Source organism: Sparus aurata, chromosome 4, assembly GCF_900880675.1.
Source record: "Sparus aurata chromosome 4, fSpaAur1.1, whole genome shotgun sequence".
NCBI classification, from domain to species: Eukaryota; Metazoa; Chordata; class Actinopteri; order Spariformes; family Sparidae; genus Sparus; species Sparus aurata.
Genome location: NC_044190.1, coordinates 31,344,776 through 31,366,050, shown reverse-complemented (window position 1 = coordinate 31,366,050; position 21,275 = coordinate 31,344,776). Strand labels below are relative to the sequence as shown.

General features: G+C 45.5%; 1 protein-coding gene across 2 annotated transcripts in view; it reads right to left on the bottom strand.

Annotated features, from left to right (window-relative positions):
• mdga1 (MAM domain containing glycosylphosphatidylinositol anchor 1) overlaps positions 1-14,036 on the bottom strand; it is a 188,518-nt gene extending 174,482 nt beyond the window's left edge. For both annotated transcript variants that reach the window (XM_030414726.1, XM_030414727.1), the window contains exons 1-2: positions 13,062-14,036; positions 11,699-11,788 (exon numbers count right to left, since the gene is read on the bottom strand). In XM_030414726.1, the coding sequence (XP_030270586.1) occupies positions 11,699-11,765 (67 nt within the window). In that variant the 5' untranslated portion in view covers positions 11,766-11,788; positions 13,062-14,036. The remainder of the gene's footprint in view (positions 1-11,698; positions 11,789-13,061) is intronic.
• Between the last annotated feature and the right edge of the window lie 7,239 nt (positions 14,037-21,275).

Below are 21,275 nucleotides of genomic sequence, written 5' to 3'. Positions count from 1 at the left end.
TCACAAATTAAGAATTTGATTGTCTCCATCTCTCAAGATTTTGATTAAATCAAAGACTGCTACGTCGCTTCTTCGTCACAATTTATTGGACTGATAACGTTCTAGCGCTGACGCGCTTCCATGTCTGAGTGGCTTCCATCAACTACAGCAGTGACGCCAACCGGGGGGGAAGTTTCACCGGGGGGCACGAGTGAAACAATTGTGGAGAAGCTGTATTAAATTGAACAAGCAAAAATTCACACGCAAATAGGATTACAAACTACCAGTTCTCTCTTGAACAGGACAAACACTGCGACCAGAATAAATCAGTTGTACCCTGGGTTCAAATGGTGTTTAATCAATTAACTAATTAAATTAATGAATAAATAAATAAAGTCGGGGGTAAAAAAAAAAGTAATATTTCCTTTCTACCAATAACCTTTATTACCATCTATATTTCCCACTGATATTCCTGAAAGAATCTGACACCCCTCCACGGAACCATACCATTTCATACCCTTGAGGACAGCTTGACGTCTTGTCTGTCTGCCTTACTTCACTCCAACTCACGTCTATGCTCAGCAACAAAGAAGGTTAATGTTTTTAACATTGTGTGCCCTCCCTATGAAAAATTGCACCCTGTTGTCAAGTGTCTACAAATTAATAAATCAAGCTAACACTTGCCTTCATGTCTCCCCAGGTGATGGTGCTAATTAGCATTTTATTACCAGTATAAAATGTCATATTTGTCGTATTATCTAGGCTAACTTTGGTGCTCATTCATAGGCAACAGCAAAGTCAGCGTTTCATGCACACAAAAAAACTAGCAAGTGAGCAGAGACGATGAAATATATTATGGAAAGGAACAGATGAATGGTTGAAAATCCGGCTTTTGCTAAAATCCACTGACGTGATCTCATTTGGAACCCGACAGGTGGCGTGGATGAAGGGGCATTTGAGCTTATTTGGTCGGGCTGTGGGGGTACACCATTCAAAAAAAACTCGGCTGGGCTCCGTGTGAACTGGGCAGCACGGTTTGCATGAAAATTCAGTAAATGCATTCTCATTTTTCTGTAGCCGTAATTGCATTCACCCAGACCGAGCCACCTTTTCCGCACGACGCACCTTCTCCCTCTGCCCTCGTTTCCTGAGGTTTCCTGCCGGCCCAGGCTTCCTCCCCCGGCGTCAGCCCTCCACCCTGCTTCCCAAAGCCTGTCTGCAGCATTCAATGACAGCGCGCACTATGTCCTATATGCGGTAAGCGGAGAGGTGGGTGGATGCTTGCCACGGAAACGGCGGATGATAGCGAGAGGATGACAGGGCTTTGGAGGAGAGCGGGCGTTGGGTGTGAAGAAAGGATAGAGTGGGGAGAGGGGAGGGCGAGGAAGTGTCTGTGGAGAGGGTTGGATGAAGGCAGAGAATTACGATGGGATGAGGATGTAAAAAGCAGAGAATGGGTACATTTTCAACCCCATTTTGGCATGTTAAGGGTAGCTTTATGGACGGCCGGGAAGGCAAAGAGGATCAGAGAGAGGGGAAGGGGGAAGAGAGGAAGATGACAGGAACATCTTTCTTGACAGGTACAACTTTTAGAAGATGGGTAGAGACAGAATGAGGGAGGACGGGGAGGAGGAGGAGGAGGAGAGGGATCAGGATGTGTAGCTCGTGGCAGGTAAATTGCTACCCTGACAACATGGGGACTTTTTAACATATCCGCCAGATTATCCCCCCCCCCCCTTTCCTCCGAGCCAGCTGAGATGCATGGAGAAAAAGACGGGGAGAGTGTGAGAGCGGCAAGCTAAACATTTCAAACATTTCAAGTGCCAGACTTGGGAAAAAAATGAAAAATAAAAAAAATCCTGAAACCGTCATGAGCAACGAAGGAGGCGAGGGAGGGGGAGGGTCTGCTGCTGAGGGCGAGCGAGTCAGAGAGAGTCGGCGTGAAAGAGAGCCGGAGAGGGAGAGAGGGAGAGGTCTCCTAGCGGCACGCGTCGCTGAATTATTGAGGCCGGACGCGTGTTGGAGCAGAAGATAGATTTCCAGCGTTGATCCCTTCCTGCTGTCTGAAAGTTTAGTTGGACACGACCAACTCCGGCAGTTGCGGCTGTTTTGTTGTTGTTCCGGAGGGGGTTTTTTTTTTTTGGCGCCGGGCATCGCAGGGTGAGGCGGAGCACACGTGGGAGGAGCAGCCTGGTAAAAGTGTGGTTTTGGCTGTGCGTTTTTTGCTTCCCGACAACCTTTTAAGCCGGAGTACATCTGCGTGATAAGGTTTTTTTCAGTGGCAGTCTGTGTGACAGATATATCAATATATCATTATACGTCTGTGCTGAAGGTGCAACAGGCAGCGAGGACGGCTGCCAGCATGCATAGCACTTTGCACACAGTGAAACCCTGCCATTTGCTCGGTGTGAGGCAACGATATCACAAATATCTTTACAGCTCCCCGAGGAGATTTACACCTACTGTAAAGACTGGCACAGTGCGCCGACACTTAAAGATACAGATCTTCAAAAAAAGATAACCACTTACCTCTTAGTCTGAACAACTTTTCACGAAGATAGGTTTGGAAAAAGATGCAAGATTGATGAAAAATTGTTCTCCCTTCGCTCAGCAGCGTGTTTTTTTGTTTACTGTGACTTTACTCGGTTGTCTGACCTTCACTGTGCAGAGTGACGTACGTGAAATTTGAGACTGTTTTTCAAATACATCTGCTGGGTGCAGAATGTGCTGCACGTACACGCATGAATTTGTGACATCCCGACGAGATGGGAAGCCAATCACGCTTCAATTTGCAACTTAAAAGTCTGATGATGAAACTCCAGACTCCAATCCCAAATGCACGGTGGATGGATTTGGGATTTTTTTTTCAATGGGTCTGCAGGATCCATGTTTGAGAACTATAAAAAAAAAAAAAAGGTAACTTTGCTCAAAAAAACTCCTGATATTATTCATTGAATATTTGTCTTAAAGGGGCTCTGTGGCTCTTGCTTTAAGCTGGTAGGTAGTTTATGTGAGTGGACTCTATTTCTCAGCTAACATTAGCTACTATTGTTTTTTGTCAGAGGCACTGTGGCGCGGCACTTGACAACGTGTATAAAGTCATGGAAATCCTACGCAAGTCCTTCATAATAAGCAGTCCAGCAGTAAAAGACAACTTAAAGGGGCTCTATGTGACTATTTGCAGGGATTTACATCAGGGTTCGTACACATTTTTCAAGGTCAAATTCAAGCACTTTTCAAGCACTTTTAAGGGTCATTTACAACATTTTCCAGCACCTTATCGCTGGGGTAAAATACATATCTACAGGAATATACTCATGATTATTTTTTTCACATTTTATCACAAATATGTACATTGTATTATGCTGTAAACATCTAAAATGCTGTTTCATAATAGCAAAAACTTTAGAAATTAAAGGAGAACACAAAGTTTTATCCAAAAAAAGGGAAGCCACTTGGCATTCTTCAGGTACACTTGCACCAAGACAAAGAGAGACCTGAGAGCACCCTGTCATTTTCTTTTTTGACATAGACTTTTATAAGCTGTTCGCTTATTCATCAAAGTTTAATATTGAACGTGTCATCAGTCCAAACTGCATCAAAGTCACCTTCTCCTCAGCCATCCTTCTCTATTGCTACCAGGCTGCATGTGTGACGACACACACACACGCACACACACACACTGATTTTATTTCTCCTTGTAATAAGCAAATTATCCAGTCTGATCCCAATGTTGCAAAGACACAGAGTTATAATGTCAAGCACTTACAAGCACTTAAACGAAAATCCAAGCACTTTTCAGACCTTGAAAACACAACATAGAAATTCAAGCACTTTCAAAGATTTCAAGCACCCGTACGAACCCTGTTACATGTATTCATCACTTTTTTATTGGCCACACCAGAACAGATTTTCCGCGACGGTCCAAAGGATGTGACTTTATACAAGTTCAGTAGTCTCTCCTGTAAGTGCCTCGTTCCGCTTCGCTAACAGAGAGCTACAGTAGCTAATATCAGTTTAGAAACTCTAAAGTCCACTAACGTAAACTAACCCCCAGCCAGCGTTCACCACCATTATGCATTCAATAATGGAACACCAACAGAAAATGGCCAATAGGGGCCCCTTTCCCCAAATTTCATCGAGGGCCCCAGACATTTGCTTGGTTTTCCTCTCCCTGCGGTGTGCCTCTGGCAATAAACGTTGAAAGCAGCAAATAAACTGCACCTATTTTCACTGGACCTTCAAAAAAAGAAAAAAAAAACTCCATGAGAATAATTTGAAAGAGGCTCTTATTCCATAAAGAAATCTCACAAAAGTTTGAATCCCAAAAAGCAGACATTCGAATAGAACTTTCTGAAAAAGATCGAGGGCCAAAGAGTGAATTGAGCGCTGAAGACAAAGGACAGGAGGGCGAACGAGACGGCCGTGAAGAAGAAAGAGAGTGACAGTGCGAGAGAAGTGCAGGAGGAGGCAGACGGTCTCTGATGTAAGCCATGTTCTCGCCGCTTTTCACAACCGTCCTGTCACCTTCATGAATAAGTTAGACGGCAAATGTTCCCTCCCTCTCATGTCCGTGCGCGCAACACACACAGCACATGCGGAAACTCGCACGCACGCACACACACACACACACGCGAGAGCCTGTGTACACGCAAAAAAAAAACAAACGGATGCAGAAACATAAAAACACCTACGCTCCAACAAGCTTTTAGTTTAGCCTCTAGTACAGTATATTCAGACATTAAGCGGCCCTGCATTCCCGAAATTGTGCACACACACGCAAACACACACGCTTTTGTGTGTATTCCCTCCTGTGGCTGAGCCGGTGAGAGGCTCTTGATAATGTCTGACAGAGTGACAGCAGTACAGAGGAGAAAAGTGAAACCTCCCTGACAGTTCTTCCTCCTCACAGGGCACCCACGTCGTCCTGTTACGCTGTGGACCACTCTCATCCAAAGAGGTCTGTGTGTGTGTAGGCCTTTGGTTTAGTGTGTGTGTGTGTGTGTGTGTGTGTGTGTGACACTGACTAACATCCCGGTGCAGGGAGATGAGAGTGGGTGAGAGTGAGGTAATGATCTTTGAGTTCAGCGAAAGGTAAACGCAACGAGAGATGTTTGCGCACGTGCATGTGCGTACGTGCACGGGACTCTTGCACGTGGGCTCTCGTGCGTGTGGATGTGATCTGCATGAACAAGAATGACATCGTCATAATCGGAGGGAGCGAAACATAAAGACGCGAGAGAAGAAGTGAAGGTGAACAGATAGAACGGAGTGGGGTGGGTTTGCAAGATGATCCGTGAGCAAACAATTTGGATAGGATTCTGTCAGAACTTCAGTAGAGACGCCACTGCTGGAGCCTGCGGTGATCCTCATCGCTCCGAACTTTGATCTCTTCAAGTCCGACTTGAAACACAGAAACATTCAGAGGAATATGATCAGTCAGTGTGTGGAGTGGTAAATATGCTTTACCGACAAACAAGTGTCTGCCCGCTGTAATCGTCAGACAACAGTCTGTGGACCACCTTTCCAAAGCCCCCAGTTTTGCGTCATCGCCGACTTAGTTCTTTGGAGCCATAAGCGACCGTATTTACACAAAGGGGTTTGAGCTGGGGAGGCTATCCTGATTGGTTTTGACACACTGTGGAGTGAAGGTTTACCCCGAAAGCTTGCCCTGCTTTATTTGCCATTTTACTCTCAGCGGGACCATAGTTTACAACGTGAACGTTGTGCTGTATTGAAGAAGACTTGAATCGACAGATTGAGACCATAAACTCATTAAAAAACTGTTCACAGAGGTCATAAATCAAGTGAGAAGTAGGGTCATTTTCTCATAAGCTCACATACAATAGGACCTCTTTTTGAAACCAGTGGATTTGTGCCCCCTGATGGCCATTAGTGGCCTCACAAAGCTTAATTTGATGGGATTTTGTGCACAGTTTTCTTAAAATGTGCAACTAAAAGCAACATTATGTAACTTTTTTTTATACCTTTTTAAAATAAATAATTTTGATGGTAGTGTCTTGTAATAGAGTGAATGGTGTCTCCACCACCCCGCCCACCTATCACTTGTTTCTGCATTATGTAACTTCAGTGAGAGGGGAGGATCACAGCGTTACATACATCTTTACTTTTCAACACAACACTGTGATGACGTAAGTTTTGTTTGTAATTAGCACCTACATTACATCTGACTAATTGTTACATATTGCTTTGATTGGTTAGTTCAACATTTTATGACTTACACTTCTTTCATAAGTTACAGGAGAGGGTTATCTTTATGCTTCAGTCCAGACATGAGAGTGGCAACAATCATCTCATTTAATTCTGCAGGTGAATAGGCGTACAGTATATCCCAAAATGTCGAACTGTCCCTTTAAATTACAACTCCTACTGAAGCCTTCTGCCTTGTCTCCCTCAAGTCTTTTTCTCCTCTGAGTCTCTTCCGTCTTTCAGCAAACAAGTCAAATAAAATGTTTTTTGGAAAAACAGCACATCATCTGCATCACGACTGGTGGGAGGAGCCACCCACTGCCCATCGCATTACTGGTAAGACAAACAGAAGAGGCAGGCAGGCAGCTTTACACTTTGGTTTAAACTCACACGGTATGTTCTCATACATTACACCAACACTTGTCAGACTTTGCTTTCTAAGGAGATATATTACTATCTCACCTCGCTCGGGCCCCCAGAGTGCCAGGCTGCCCACCTCTACCTGCTGCCTGGTGCCCACCCCGGGCTCTGACTGTAACTAGTGGGAGGCAGGGTGATAAATCAGACCTCCCAAGACGTTGTCTTAGCGCTCTGATCCTTTAGCCCCAGGTAGCAAGGCTAGTGTAAACCACAGTCAACGTATCACTTTGGCCATAGGCCTATGGCTTTGCTGCTGACCTGTGGGTTAATAGAAATGTTGCCAGGCTTTAATATCCAGTCAGCCATAGAGGAAAAATAGGAAGCCAGAAAAGGAGAGGAGAGGAGAGGGGAGGAGATCAAGGGAAACGAAAAGTGGCAAAGAATGAGCTGACTTCGCATCAAAACAAGGAGGTTGCATTTTGCAATGTGTGAATGTTCCAGAGGGCTGACCCCTCTAATACAAAGGCGTCAGGGCCCACGCTGCCACACAATGGACCTAGTTAGCGTGAGGGAGAAAAAAAAATGGGAGCAGGAAGAGATAATTAAAGCACCATGTGCGCTAAAACTTTTAGCAGAAGGGATGAGATCAGAGAGAGTGACAGCGACACAAAAAGAGGGAGGGACGGGGGGAGACAAAGACGGGGGAGCAGGCAGATGCCGCCGCTCGCATGTAATAGGTAAAGTGGTTCATGTCGAAATGTTTTAATTCTTAATTGTGGTTTACGAGGGATGAATCTGATATACATTACAGACAATAAAGGCACTTGCCATCACACATCAGCTCTCCTACCCTGCCAGCCTATTATCTGTCTATCTGTGCTGTGCAAAGAAGAGCTCATCTAATCATCTGGCACCACAATCACGCTTCCAAACCACTCAATTTATCTGTCCAAATATTGACCTGATTCTCATGTTTCCTCTCAGTTCTATCTGTCTATCTATCTATCTATCTATCTATCTATCCAGTGTGGACAGTCAGAAAAAAAGATTTTCCAGCTCCACTAATTAAATTCCAAGGACTTTAATTAAACGTAATATAGAGGGAAAGGTCGTTCAATAATTGCTGACATTACCCATCACATTTATGTGGAAGGTGCACTCCGTAATGCAAGAAGAGGCGTGTGTGTGTGTGTGTGTGTGTGTGTCTGTGTGTGTGTGTGTGTGTGTGTGTGCAGAAAAAGAAGCGCAGAGGTAAAGAGTAGGAGGAGGCTTGTAGGTGTCAGATAGTGGGAGGTAAAAGATTTTCGTCATCTCCACCAGCCCGATGCCTCAGTCTCTTTCTATCACCGTCTCCTGTCCCCCTCCTCCGTTGCCTCAGAGCCGACGATAAATTATGGATGCTTATTAGAAAAGGGCAATATTCAGCATCTAAAATAAACTCCGCAGCGAGAGACATAAAAGAGCGACACAAACAAAAAAGTGCTGATGTGGGGAGAGGAAGAGTTAAAGTCACAGGGGGGGGGAGCCAGTGGCCGGGGCCGGTTCAACCTGGAACGATCCCTTTCTAGGTCAACGCCGTTCAACCCCGGCGAGCTAATGAACTTACCTCTGCATTAAAGAAGATGCTCAAATTGTAGGTGCTCGTCAAAACACACACACACACACACACACACACACATTCACACGTGCAGACTGCAAATAAAAAACAAGCAAAGTACTCCAAAGTCGTTCGTTCTTCCTTGGGCAACATCTTCAAAGTGATGTTAAATTTGTGCGCGATGTAGGCATATTAAACTTTTTCACTCTCTGCATCTCTTGTAGTGCTTTGTTCCATGGCCGGTGGCGAGGCCTCGCCTCCTGCTGCTGCGAGCGCCTCACTCGAACCACCTCGAACGATGTTGTGCAAAATCATTGATTTAAGTTCATTAAATTTCCTGTTAACAAGCACATAATGACGCATCGCGCCGCCGACTAATGCAGCTTGGGTTCCATCTACAGCGCCGGCTAATGGTTTCGTGTGACTTTGTCGAGCGATCAATAATTTGGTGTCCCTGTGAACTCGGTTGCCTCCGCGGAGTGTGATGTGACGCAGCGCCAGAAAGACGGAGAGACACCTCCCTCCTCCGGTGCACTTTGTCCGGATTGACGTCGGAGTGCTGCAGGCGAGGACTCAAATCCTGCGAGACCGTCTTGAAATATTCTGAACTTCCCCCCTAATCCTTAAGTATGTTAAAGAGTTTGGCGCGTGTGAGTGACGCATCATGCTTGTAATGCCCGGGATTACAGTACATCCAGATTAAATGAAACTTGAAAAATCTCTGTATGTGTACGTCAGAATGCTTGTGACTAATGTGATGAGATGCATATAAAAAGCTTATCCCCAAAAAAAAAAAAAAAAAAAAAAACAGTAGTGGAGAGGAGAGGAGAGGAGAGGATGGATTTTAAACCGGCATAACAAAGCTTAATGTGAAACAACATACAGTGTGCAGCTCTTCTTTCCTCTTTTGAAAATACAGCACCCCATTTCCTCCCGCACGTTCGTCCGTCCAGTCGCCGCTTGACAGACAGGCGTTACGAGCTTTTATGACAGCCTATCAAAAATCCACAGAAGCACAATCAATACCACGCCGCCGCAAGAGGAGCGGTGACTGATCCACAAAGTCCCTGCTGAGCCAGCAAACTGTTGCAGTGGGAAGAAAAAGTGTGCCTGACTTACAAACACGTCACACTCGCGCGGGCACGCGCACCTAACCGAGGCTTCACACCCGTGCACGGACTCACACTCGAAACACCTGCACGCACAGACTCGCAGGCGTGAGCTGACACACCAAAAAAAACACACACAGAAAAAACTCACGTATCCAAACGCAACCCCCCCCCACCCAGAGGAGGCTACAGTAAATGAACCTCGCAGCCGTCCAAAGCGCTGACATCAATCAGGCACGCTTGCACTGACTCGGCTCCCGACGGACGGTGAGTCGCATCTGTCTGCTAGAGCAAGTGCTAAACAATTCCAAAGTGAAGGAAAAACCATTTTATGCATATCTGCGCGCCAGGCTCGTTGGCACCCTTCCCCGATCTTTCCTACCCAGGGGTTGTTTTGCTGCGACTGTGCGGATCGCGAAAACGATTTTTTGTTCTTATTGAATGACTCCCTTTTTTAGTGCCAATGGTTCACCTACACGAAACGGTTGCAGCGCAGGTACCGCAAAGCTGAGCACCACCAACACAACGAGCCACGTGGGAAACTCGGCAGGCCTGTGAAAGCTGTCCAGAGCGATTCCCGGACAGCTCTGGGGACTTTTTTTCTCCCCCCCCCTTAAGACAAGTAAGGAAACAAACCTAAAAGCGACGCCTGCCTCGTACGCTCGCACGGACTGCACACCTCTCTGCTCCGACCCAGCACGTATTTGTGACAGAGCCCATGAGGCGCCGATGCACACGCTTTTTCATGACAATCGGTGCATCGCCCTGTGAGAGAAAACCCAAAAAAACTGTTTCGTGCAGTTATTATGGAGGGGAAAAAAATAAAAAATAAATGAGGACAAGAATGCACAAGGGCAAACCAGAGATGTGAGCCTTCTGCAGGACAGCGTACAGTAACTAGATCAGAGGAAGTCACTCCACGAGGAGACAGCTGATTTAAAAAATGAACACACGCGCCTGGAAGAGCGACTGCTGGCAACCGAGAGGAAGTTCTGGAATGCATATGCTGTTACGTTTCCAAAATACCTAATATATGTCAAGTCAATTTTCATTTTTATTAGGACGTAACAGCGACTTAAAAAATAGATCCATAGTAAATCCTGGCTCTCTCAGATCGGATGAAGAGGCCTGCACCTGCCGGGTTAAAACAAAACGATCCCAGGTGAGAATGTGAGGCTGTGAAACTAAAAAAATGCACTTCCTAAAATTTCACCCAGCTCTGTCGGAGCACACAGGCACGGCTCTGTCTCAGCTGTGAGTCATGAGAAACAGAACCGCTTTGGTTCAAAATGGCGTCAACCGGTGGTCAAGACAAACTAAATACATAACGAATTACAGTCTTCAGAGCGAAGAAGGCATCATTCACACCGAAACTGACACCGGCAGTATGAAGCGTTTGTGATTGGTTAGCCCGGACCTCTGCGCCCGGCCTACATGCTTCATTCAGCACATGACAGACTGCCAGCGTGTGTCAGCGTGTGACGGCAGGCTGCGGGATCACTTATGACAACGGCGCTCTAATGCTACTACGACTAAACAGGGCCTTGTTTTTTTTTCGATGGCTGCCACATGCCTTCAGACGTCAAAGTCAGCGTATCAAAGCTGACAGATCAGTTTGTGCGTTCCGCCTCGCCCCGGAGGGACAGGACGGATGGCGTATCTGGACAGGTGCCTGTAGCTGAAGAAACCGAGCCTCTGTAGCTCAGCGAGAGCTGCAGGGGACAAAGTCTCCCGCTTCATCCCTCAAAAGCACAGTGTGACGGTCCGGTTTAACCCGGCAGAGACGGAGCCTCGAACTCGGGGAGCCGTGCCAGCGTTTATCCTCCTCTCCAAACCTGTTGTCTGCGCGTGAGCTTGTGAGTGCAGCAGTGGCCAAACCGTAACCCCCCCCCCCCCCCCCCCCCCCCAACACACACTCAGTAATAACCATAAACCTTTAAACAATAACTCAAAGTCTGATCATACTTTGTGTAATAAAGCACTAATCTGTGGGCATATAATGTGGATTCTCGCCGTAAAGATTAATATCAGCCTTAAAAATGGAATTAGATTGGATTTACAGCAGGTGGGTTTCCTCTCCGCCACGGCGCTGGATGTTTTCCAGCCGCCTCCTGTGACTTCTAAGAAGTAATATCTCCCTCTCAAGTTAATTTGCTGTCGATCTCCCCCCTTGAGCTGTTCTAGCAGTAGTTTGAACGCCAGTTATTATGCTGCCTTCCCATTAAGCGCGTGGTGCTGAAACGCGGACAATATGTGGCGCGGAGAAACCCTTAATTAAGGCTATGGGCTAATAATTGAACAAATTAACATCCATGCTGCTGCTGCTGCTGCTGGTGGTGGGGGGGGGGGTGGTGGTGGTGCAGAGGAGCTCAGTCAGCCTGCACTAACAAAGCATGCCATTGATGTAATAACGGGGATGCATTTGTAGATATCAGGCTCTTACCGTAAACTCCTTGGCCCCAGGCGAGAGGGCAGACGCTAGAAAATAACAAAATCCAGAAAAGCTCCATGTTCAGCTCAGTTCCCTCATAACCTGAGAAAAGATTGAGACAGAGCAGAGAGTGAGACAGAGACAGGTGACAAACAGGAGGCGGCAGCTGGAGTGATTGTTATCTAAAAAAGCCAGAACAGGTACGGGGCCAATTGTTTTTTTTTCTTTTCTCTCTCTCTCTCTTCTCTTGTTCAACCACGTCCCCCTGCAGCCCCCTTAAGCCGTGAAAATAATATTACAGAGCAATTTGGCGCCCGGCGGCACAGCCCGCGTCGTCTCATTCAACTTAAAGGCAGGAGTAATTCAATCACAAATGGTGGATTAGAGAAAGTTTACAAGCAGGGCTCTGTGTGTGTGTGTGTGTGTGTGTGTGTATGTGTGTTGGAGAATTTGAGATTGACAGGATTGTCTGCTGTTTAGCGTGACTAAACCTCCTGGTTTGGAGGAGCAGGTGTAGTCAGGACAAGGATTAGGACTGCAGTGTTCATGGGGGGGATTACAACAAGTGGGGTCATGCTCCTTCGACCCCCCCCCCCCCCCCCCCCAAACACACACACACAGCACCTTTGCTTCTGATCAATATAGTGTTTCTGCAGCAGGGAGAGGGAGGTATGTGTGTTCCAGAAAAAACAACAAAAAAAAACACACTTTTTTTGTTTGGGTTTGCTTTATAAAAATCGATCAGCATCAAAGGGATGAGAGGCAGCAGGAGTCAGGGGGGGTAATGGACCCTCCGGTGTGACTCCTCCGGCCCCGACACCAGGATTTCCTCCCTCCCGACGTCTGAGCTCTCGCATTTTGTACGCGGCCGCATTGACAGGTCGCATTACGCAGCGTGCCGTGATCAAAGTTTCATCACACGGTGCATGTGAGTTAATACCCCGCATTAATGTCAGGGAGCGCTGCGTGGCTCCTGCTTATTCTGACATGACTGCTATCGGTATGTTGCGTGGATGTAAAAAAAAAAAAAAAAAAGAGAGAGAGAGAGAGAGAAAGAAAGATGATGCAAATTAAAGAAAGGCGCCATGGAGCCAGGGAATTTTGGGAGTTTGTCCCCGGTGAGTCATCGTGTGGTTAAAAGCGTGGATGTTACAGATGTAGAGCGGTTAGAATAAATAACCTACTGTGTGTGTGTGTGTGTGTGTGTGTGTGTGTGTTTTGGGGAGGCTTTCAACAAATATGTGCACATTGGATTAGAAGAGCGCACAGGCAGGATGCAAAGTCAACAGATGGATGATGTGATTCAGATTTTTAAAATAAAAATAAAAAAAAACATCCCCAAACAGTCGCTGTGCAGGAGTGTGATCCTCTCTACCTTGTCTCCGAGGTGGCCGTCCTTCGGGTCAGTCTGCTGCCCGGCGCAGTGCGCGCTCCTCCCCGGGCTTCAGCGAACAGGATTCCTCCGCTCTCCGTTATGAGCGACCACAGACAAGAAGAAAGCAAATGCGTGGAAAAGTTATATATCCTCCTTCAGATGGGCGTCCGGTGTGAGCGTTTACAGATTCCCGGAGAGTCTGGTGACGAGTGTCTGCTCTCAAACGTCCTCCTCGGAGTGTTAAACTTTTTTTTTTTTTTTTTTTACGCACAAAGAAGAAGCGGAGCGGCGGGATGTCAGCGGTTCCACAGGAGAGTCCTTCTTCTTCCCAAGGATGAAAATATAAGAAGAAAAAAAAACACTTTCCTCTTTGGAAAAAAAAAAACACTCAAGGCAGGGCTAGTTTAGCCAAAAAAAATAATTAAAAAAAATCCTCCTCACAGCCGTCTCCTGTGTTGTGGATGTTCTTACTTTTTTAAAAGGCGTGGTTGAGCCAGCTTCACTGCCTGTCTGTCTGTCTGTCTGTCTGTGTCGGACCGGTGACAGTCTAGTGAAGCCCCCTCTAACACAATCATGCGCTCTGGAAAATGAGCTCCCCTCCGCTCGTTCAATCAGCGCTGTTGTCTGTCTGTGGACTCCAAGTGATGCTGGCCAAGTGGAATATGTGCGCTGACTGAGAACGACCGCCCCTGTCTGTGGAGGGAGAGAGAGGGCTCGGAGAGACGGAGGAGGGGAGGGGGAGAGGAGAGGAGAGGAGGACAGAGGCTTTACACATAGATGCGCCGGAGCCTCCACAGCTCCACACTGAACAGGTTGTCAAAAGAACAGCATCTCTCTCTGTGTGTGTGTCTCTCTCTCTCTCTCTTCTGTCTCTCCTCATCCAACACTCACTCTGGAAGAGAAGAGAGGAGGAGGTTTTCAAGCCTGTTGGGTGCCACAGGATGTTTTTAAGAGCCGATGGAGGGCAGCGGTGGTGTTTTTTTTTTTTTTTTTCTCTTGTTGTCGAGTCTTTGGCGGAGTTCACCAGCTGCGGTGCCACCAATCGTCGGTGCCAATTAGGACTGAAAGGCGGCTCCGAAAGTTTTTTTTTTTGTTGGCCAAATGGAGGAGCCCCTTAACACCACCACCACCAGCAGCAGCAGCCCTCCTCCCCGCGGACCAATTATTTATGACAGCAAAAATAGACTGACTGTTGAACCCCGCACACACACACACACATTAAAAGCCTCTACACACACACACACACACACACACACCTCCCCACCCTCGCGCTCTGTCTACACTCACAGGCATCATAGTTGTGCCCCGGGCTTTTTTTTTTTTTTTCTTCAAACATCCCAGCGTGACCACAAGAGGGCGTGCGTCAGCGCATTACCACTATTGGGATGCGCGTGCAGTATGTGTGTGTGCGTGCGCGTGTGTGTGTGTGTGTCCTTGTATTTCTGGCCTCAACACGAGAGATCACGCAGCAGTGTGTCCCTGTGAAGCTGGATTGAATAAAACAGACACTCAAAAATATCAAACGGCTCTTGTCATCAGGGCAGAGCGAGCAAGCTGCCCTTTAAAAGACCAGAACGAATATTCAGTTTATTTAAAAAGGACTCTGTTAGTGTGGGATGATTGCAAAGTGCTTAGGCAGAAGTATGTATATATTCATTTGTTTGTTCGGAACAGTGGTATGGAGGACTGAATGTGCCAAAATCTGAAAATAATTTTAAAGAGCTTTATAATAAAAAAAAAAAGCCATTTAAATAAAACTCCCCCAAAATAATATTGAACATACATTTGTTAATAATATAATTATGAATACATTTTGACATAATTATGCTTTAATTTGCGAGTGTATTTATATAGTATAAATTCAGCATTTTTCCATTTTATTTACTAATTTGTAAATAAATGTATTTACTTATTAAATTATTAATGACAAGTTAAGTTATACGTCCATCGAGGAAACTCAGTCTGTCCCTCAGAGTGAAGGCAGAGCAGCTGGAAACGGACACAGTCATGTCAAACGGAAATCCAAAAGTAAATACGTTTTTGGAAAAATAAACATAAACATGTGAATGAATACATTTAAGAACGAATGAACTGATAAATAAAATGGAAAATGAAGTGGCAAAGTAAGCAAAAAAAAGTTTAATTAATACAAATGTAAATGAATACAGTTGGAAATTAAAGCCGAAATATCAATTTATGTCACATTTTATATATTGATAATTAATGGCTACATGTATTTTCATTATTGTTTATTGCCATAAGTATTAATTTATCAAGCCATTTTTCTTATTCAGTTCTGATTTTGTTCATTTCAGGCCTCCGTAGAGCGGCTGATCATAGTGGAAGATGAGGCCACTAAACAAATCAAACACTGACAGCAGACAGTAATCATCGCGTGTGCCTGAATGTATAATAAGCGACCTTGCAGACGGGGAGATATTAAAACTGTCCAGCCTTCACTCATTTTCCAGGCTCGTTTATTGCATTATTGTTCAAATAATTCCGCTCGACAAAGAAAAAAAGATTCACACTCTCACCTTGGGTATCGGCTGCAGAGGAGTATTTGTTTGGGAACTGTTCCGTCTGACACGCTGAGTGGGTGGACTGTCGTTTCAGATTGATGCGCGTGTTGGAAAAAATTCATGTTGCACGGCGACACGTGGTCGTAATCCATTTTGACTGCATCGTCTCAGCACGTAGTGCGACATTAACATCCAGCAGATAACTCACCTGTCACTGTTTCACCTGTTTGAGTGTGCGATCTGTGATTTATGTGTTGTTTATCGACCGAAGTTTTTGGAAATGACATCATCGTTTTGTCTAGCGCATCGTGTGCAGGCTGCGAGCAGACATGCGGCGCTTCGCGGTTTAAGCTGTTGACCCGCTCCACAGGTGCAGCTGCCGGATGTGTGCTTTGATAAAGTGCACCTCGGTGGTTCTGTTCTTTCTTCTGCTCAGCTGCCAACATCTCCCTCTGAATTTGCCCGGGACTAGAACTAGCAACCCTCGGGTCAAACGACCATCTGTCTTGTTCTGCCGGCTGTCGGAGCCTCTGATGTTAAACTTCAAAGTGTTCTGCGCTACTGTACTCCGAACGCCTCGTGCTCGGATTCTGCTGAGCCAGGCGATGTTAATTAATCCGCACGGACGCTCGAAGCGCGTTTTACTCGATTTGAAACGTTTCCAAATCATTTCTTTTGCATCAGCACACCTACACCTCCCGCAAACTCTAACTGAACTTGGACCTCATAGCTTAGCGTACACTGGAAGGCTTCGATGCGGCTTATGTTTGAAGCACTGATAAGAAAATGATACGTGAATTTGTTCCACGTTCTAATTGAAGAACTAGACCCAAACTGCTTTGTTATTCACTGGAGTAACATTCATGAACACCGGGAACAAAGTTTTTTTTAAGAAGAGCAAACTTCCGACGCAGGTTGTGCTGTGCCTAACGTAGCAGTTAACATTTGTGCACTTCAGTCATTTCTGGGCAGCCGTGAGCAGTAAATACACCTAAGCAGAATCAAGACACTCAGCAATTACTTAGCGCTCTCAATCCAAATGAATCTTTTGTTCCGCGTAAACAAAATCACGGGATCTGGCTCAAGAATCCGTCTCTCTGCTTCCTTCCTCTTTCCATTTCGCTCCTCGTCCTGGGCTACAGCCAGCAGTCTTGGCATGTCTTGCTGAGAGCGAATCATAGCTGCTTAAGGCAATGAATCTCAAAAGACAACATGTTGTAGGAGCAACCTTGGGTGGGAGCCACACACCAAAACACAAGCACACACACACACACACAAACACACGCACACTGTGATCCCACCACATGAAGCCATGTTTTTCTCAAAGAATTGCAGAAGGCTTCTGAGCGAGGCAATAATTGCAGCGGGTGTAGAAGAGCCAACAGAGAAGTGAACACAGACAACAACAAAATATTACAAATGCTACATTCACTGTTGTTTTGGCTCCGCCGCACACAAACTTGGATGCACCTCTCACCTTTCAGTGGCCGCATCAGTGCTTCGCGTGTTACGGGTGCAGATGTCACACATCGGTTTCCCGTAAGTACCGTGCTTCTGACCCACCGTCTCTGTGTTGAGTTGATGTGGAAGCCTCGTTTTCATCTATTTTTTTTTTTTTTATCATAATTTTCAACTGCCATTGTTCCCTATGTAACCTGGATTATTTCGGACCCTACACCACAGATTAATAGGACAAATACAAGGCTGTGATAGTATTTAATCCAAAACTCACTGTAAAGAACAAAACTATCAAAAGTCAGCATCTTAACCTTACATCACACAGAATATCTGAGAGTGTGTGTGGGTGTTGAGGAGGAGTCCTCACTCACGGAGCGTAGTTCTTCTTCTCAGAACCTGTTTCAGTCGTTTTCAGCAGCAAACTGAGTGAAGCGGAGGACTTTGGAAGAGTGACACGCGTCAGGTGGGGTTGTCTGCTCACACACGGACCTCCGCCTCCAGCATCCCACAAAAAAACTGAGACACTATTGAGATGACATCATTATTAAATTGGGAGATCAACAAGAGAAATGATATAATGGGAGTAAAATGGGAGAAGGGGTTAAAAACAGACATCCGCGGAAATCAGGACTGTCTGCAGGTGCGGAGGAACGCAGTGGCGGTTCTAGACCAGTTTTAATAGGGGGGCGAGGTTGGGACCGGCTTTTTTGTTAGGGGGCACATAAATCCCTCATTCAGACAAAGCAGTGTTTACAATTTCAGCAATTTTGATTGGGTAGTAAACTGCTGAGACACTTTATTTCTGCCTTTCCCTTCAGTACAAAATCATTGCAAGAAATCTGTCATTGTATTATTAATGCAGACTCCCTGTCAGGGGGGCCACAGGGGGGTCCAGACTCAGAGTTACAGGGGCACTGGCCCCTGTTGGCCCCCCCCCCCTAGAACCGCCCCTGGAGGAACATGTATCACCTGTGCACTAAACATACAAAGCAGGGATCCACTTGTCAATAACTCTATAGCAACGAAATGAAAATCACACAAAGCACGACTGAATTGTGAATGAAATGATTTGAACTGAAGAGACATTCTTCTCAAACAAAGAATCGTGGTGGATATTTCTACACTGACCTTCTATGAAAACTGGCAGAATAATTTCAGCTGGAACCGAACAGAATCGGAGCTTCAAGACATCAATCACTGTGTATCCCATCTTTGCTTTAAAAAAAAAAAAAAAAAAACAGTTCTCAAAAATTATTCATTGGTTTTGTTTTGCACCACCAAAAATCAGTAATATTCCTGCAGACTTTGAGGAAACAGGAGGCGCGCGAGGTAAATTCACTTACAGCGAACCAGCCGAAGACGCACAGATGCACAGGAAAGCGTAAAATAACAAAAAAAAAGATAACGAGGTAACACAGGTATTACAGCCTGCAAGCTGGAAAGAATATAAATGAGCATTTTCTGTTGGTATAATATGAGAGCAGTAGAGTAATTTGAAGCTGTGTCGCTATTAACAACTTTTCAAACGGTTATTTTCCATTTGAACATTGAGCGCATCAGGAGTAAAATCCCTACAATAAACGGCTCGAGACAAAAGAAGATCTCTGTTGGTGTCTCCGCAGTAAATGTGATCTGTCTCCAGACCACAGTCTTATTTCCGCAGCCCATCGGAGCTCTGCACGCAGTAATGTGATCTGAGGTGCTTGGTTAGATTTTTTTTTTTTTTTCCTACAACCATGCTCTGTAATTGATGTTCCCATCAGTGTAATTCAATCAGAGCTCAAAGTGCTGTATATCAGCACCAAGCACTTCCCCACATAGAAACAGCTAAATGGACAGAAAAGATACACTTGAGACGGGAAATAATTTCATTGTCTGTGCGTGTGTGCGTGTGTGTGCGTGTGTGTGTGTGGCGGAGAAAAGAATAGAAAAGCAATATAATTCCGTTAGACAGAGGTGCGATAACAGGCATCTCAACTAGACAACTCAACGCGTCAATACAGAGACGAGGAAGGAAAGTGGACGCTGCAGAGGGCCGCGAGGATTCTGGCTCCCTGAGAGAGATTAAAGACGTCTGTTGGAAAAGAAAAGGGAGTTTTTTTCTTCTTTTTTTTTGTTACATGAAAAGATCCAAAGATATTTTTTTTATTCCTTAGTCTATGTCCACTGGAGGAGCAAATTTCATTGGGTCAAAAGGAAATTTGCATCAATGTCATGGGACAATCGTGCCACCAGCTACTCAACTTGGACGAAGGGAAGAAAAGACCAAACAGCGCAGATTGGCCTCCATAGTATGCCGCAACTCGCAAGCGATTGTTGGTAGCCGACCGTACAGTACATGCATGTCCACGACACAACAGAGACGAGGATGAAGGTGTTTCCTGAGCGTTTAGGACCCTTAAGAACAGGTAGCTGCGACTATTGCACCGAGCAGGGAGGTGAGATTTCCCAGGACAACACGTCAGTCAGACCGGGTCAGGACGGCCAACAGAGAGGCCATCGTCTGATGTTATGCTCCGAAAATGGATCCCAGGCTACGTTATAGTGGCCATTTTCTTCTGCTGTTATCATATAAAATGATGGTATATGTGTCTTTTTTGGATGACGGGATGGATGTTATATTCTCAGCCTCATCACCAGGACAAAATGTTAGAGGCTAACATTGCTTTAAACCACTCAGACATTCACATTTTTACTCATATGTTCACATTCACATATTTATGACTTATGTTTATGACACTGGATGCTTTTAATGAGACCTCAAGACAATTTTCAGCCACGTCAGTGGTGACAGAACCCTGATATTTTAGAAGGGAAGTACATCTCCAGAAGTGTTTTTGGCAATTAAAACAGGCATTCTTTTAATTTTTCTAATCCTAACCAAGTGTTTTTTGTGCCTAAAGCCTTACCAGAGCATAAGCATAGTGATGTCACAAGATAAAAAATCTATTGCAAGAATTGAAAAGTTTCAACACATGTTTTGCAAAAATGTATACTGCCAACATTGATCCTAGTGATCGGCTGTATATGCTGTGTTGGGGCTGAGGCAGATGTGCGGTTCAAAAATGTTTTATTCACAACCATACTTTGAGGCAGGGAGCGAGGAGGGCAGGCTGGTGAGGAATGATGGCAGCAAGGAGAGTTTCCAAAAGCACAGGTGAGACTTGCAGGCTGAGCAGAGAGGCACTGGGGAATCTGAAGCAAAAAACGTAGCAGGGAGCCACTTGAAACTCTGAGAAACACTCTTTAAGGCAAAGAGAGCACTGGAGTCGTCACCGAACGCGGCGGAACGATCTGGTTCTGGAGCGGTGGAGAGATCAGGGTGGTGCAGCAGGACGTGACGAGCAAGCCACACCCACAAACACAGGCGCTGGACGGGGCAGGTGAGGGAAGACTACAACAGGGACACAAAAAACATGACACAACAAGGCTGAGACGGCACACACTGCGACATTCTCAGCACTTTACCCAAAATAATATAATCAGATGTAAGCCCATTGTAATCAGCATTTTGATAAGTAAATAAACCATGTAGACCATGTAAATACAGACTGGTTAAGGTAAAGTTAAGTTTAGGACAGTCAACGAGCCGCCCTCTCTTCATCTTTAATTACTGAGCTAAATCGATGGCTCTCACCGGAATGACATTTCTCGCAAACGACAACTGCATAATTGTCCATTGTGGCGATAATTTGCAGGAGACCGGCATTGTGCGCTTCTCACATGGCGCTCAGTTTCCTCTTCCATTACGCTCCCTCTCTACCTCCTTAAGGGCAATTTGACAAACTGGCAGCCATCTCTTTCTGGCAGTTTGTAAGACAAACTATTTTGAAGATACGACCTGTAATTTATCTTTCGACGGAGGGGACAAAACTGCAAAGGGTAGCAAAATGGAGCACCGATGACTAATAGACTGGGTACAGCTTTATAAAAGAGAGGACCACTGACAGATGGCTAATCACTGACGTCGACCAAAAAAGTTTGCTCTTTCGCTTTGTTGTCTTTGTAATGTCTCCCCTCTGCTGAAGTTATGGTGCATTATGCAAAACTGATCACCGGTGAAAAAACGCTTCCCCAGCGTGTAGTAACAGAAATCCTCTAGTCCTCTTAAGCTGATGGATAATTTGCCGCACCTACACAGCCCTCCGAAAGACAAAGTAAACAAACAAATCATCCGTCACAATGTGTAGCCATCTTCGAGTGAAGTGTGTGTGTGTGTGTGTGTGTGTGTGTG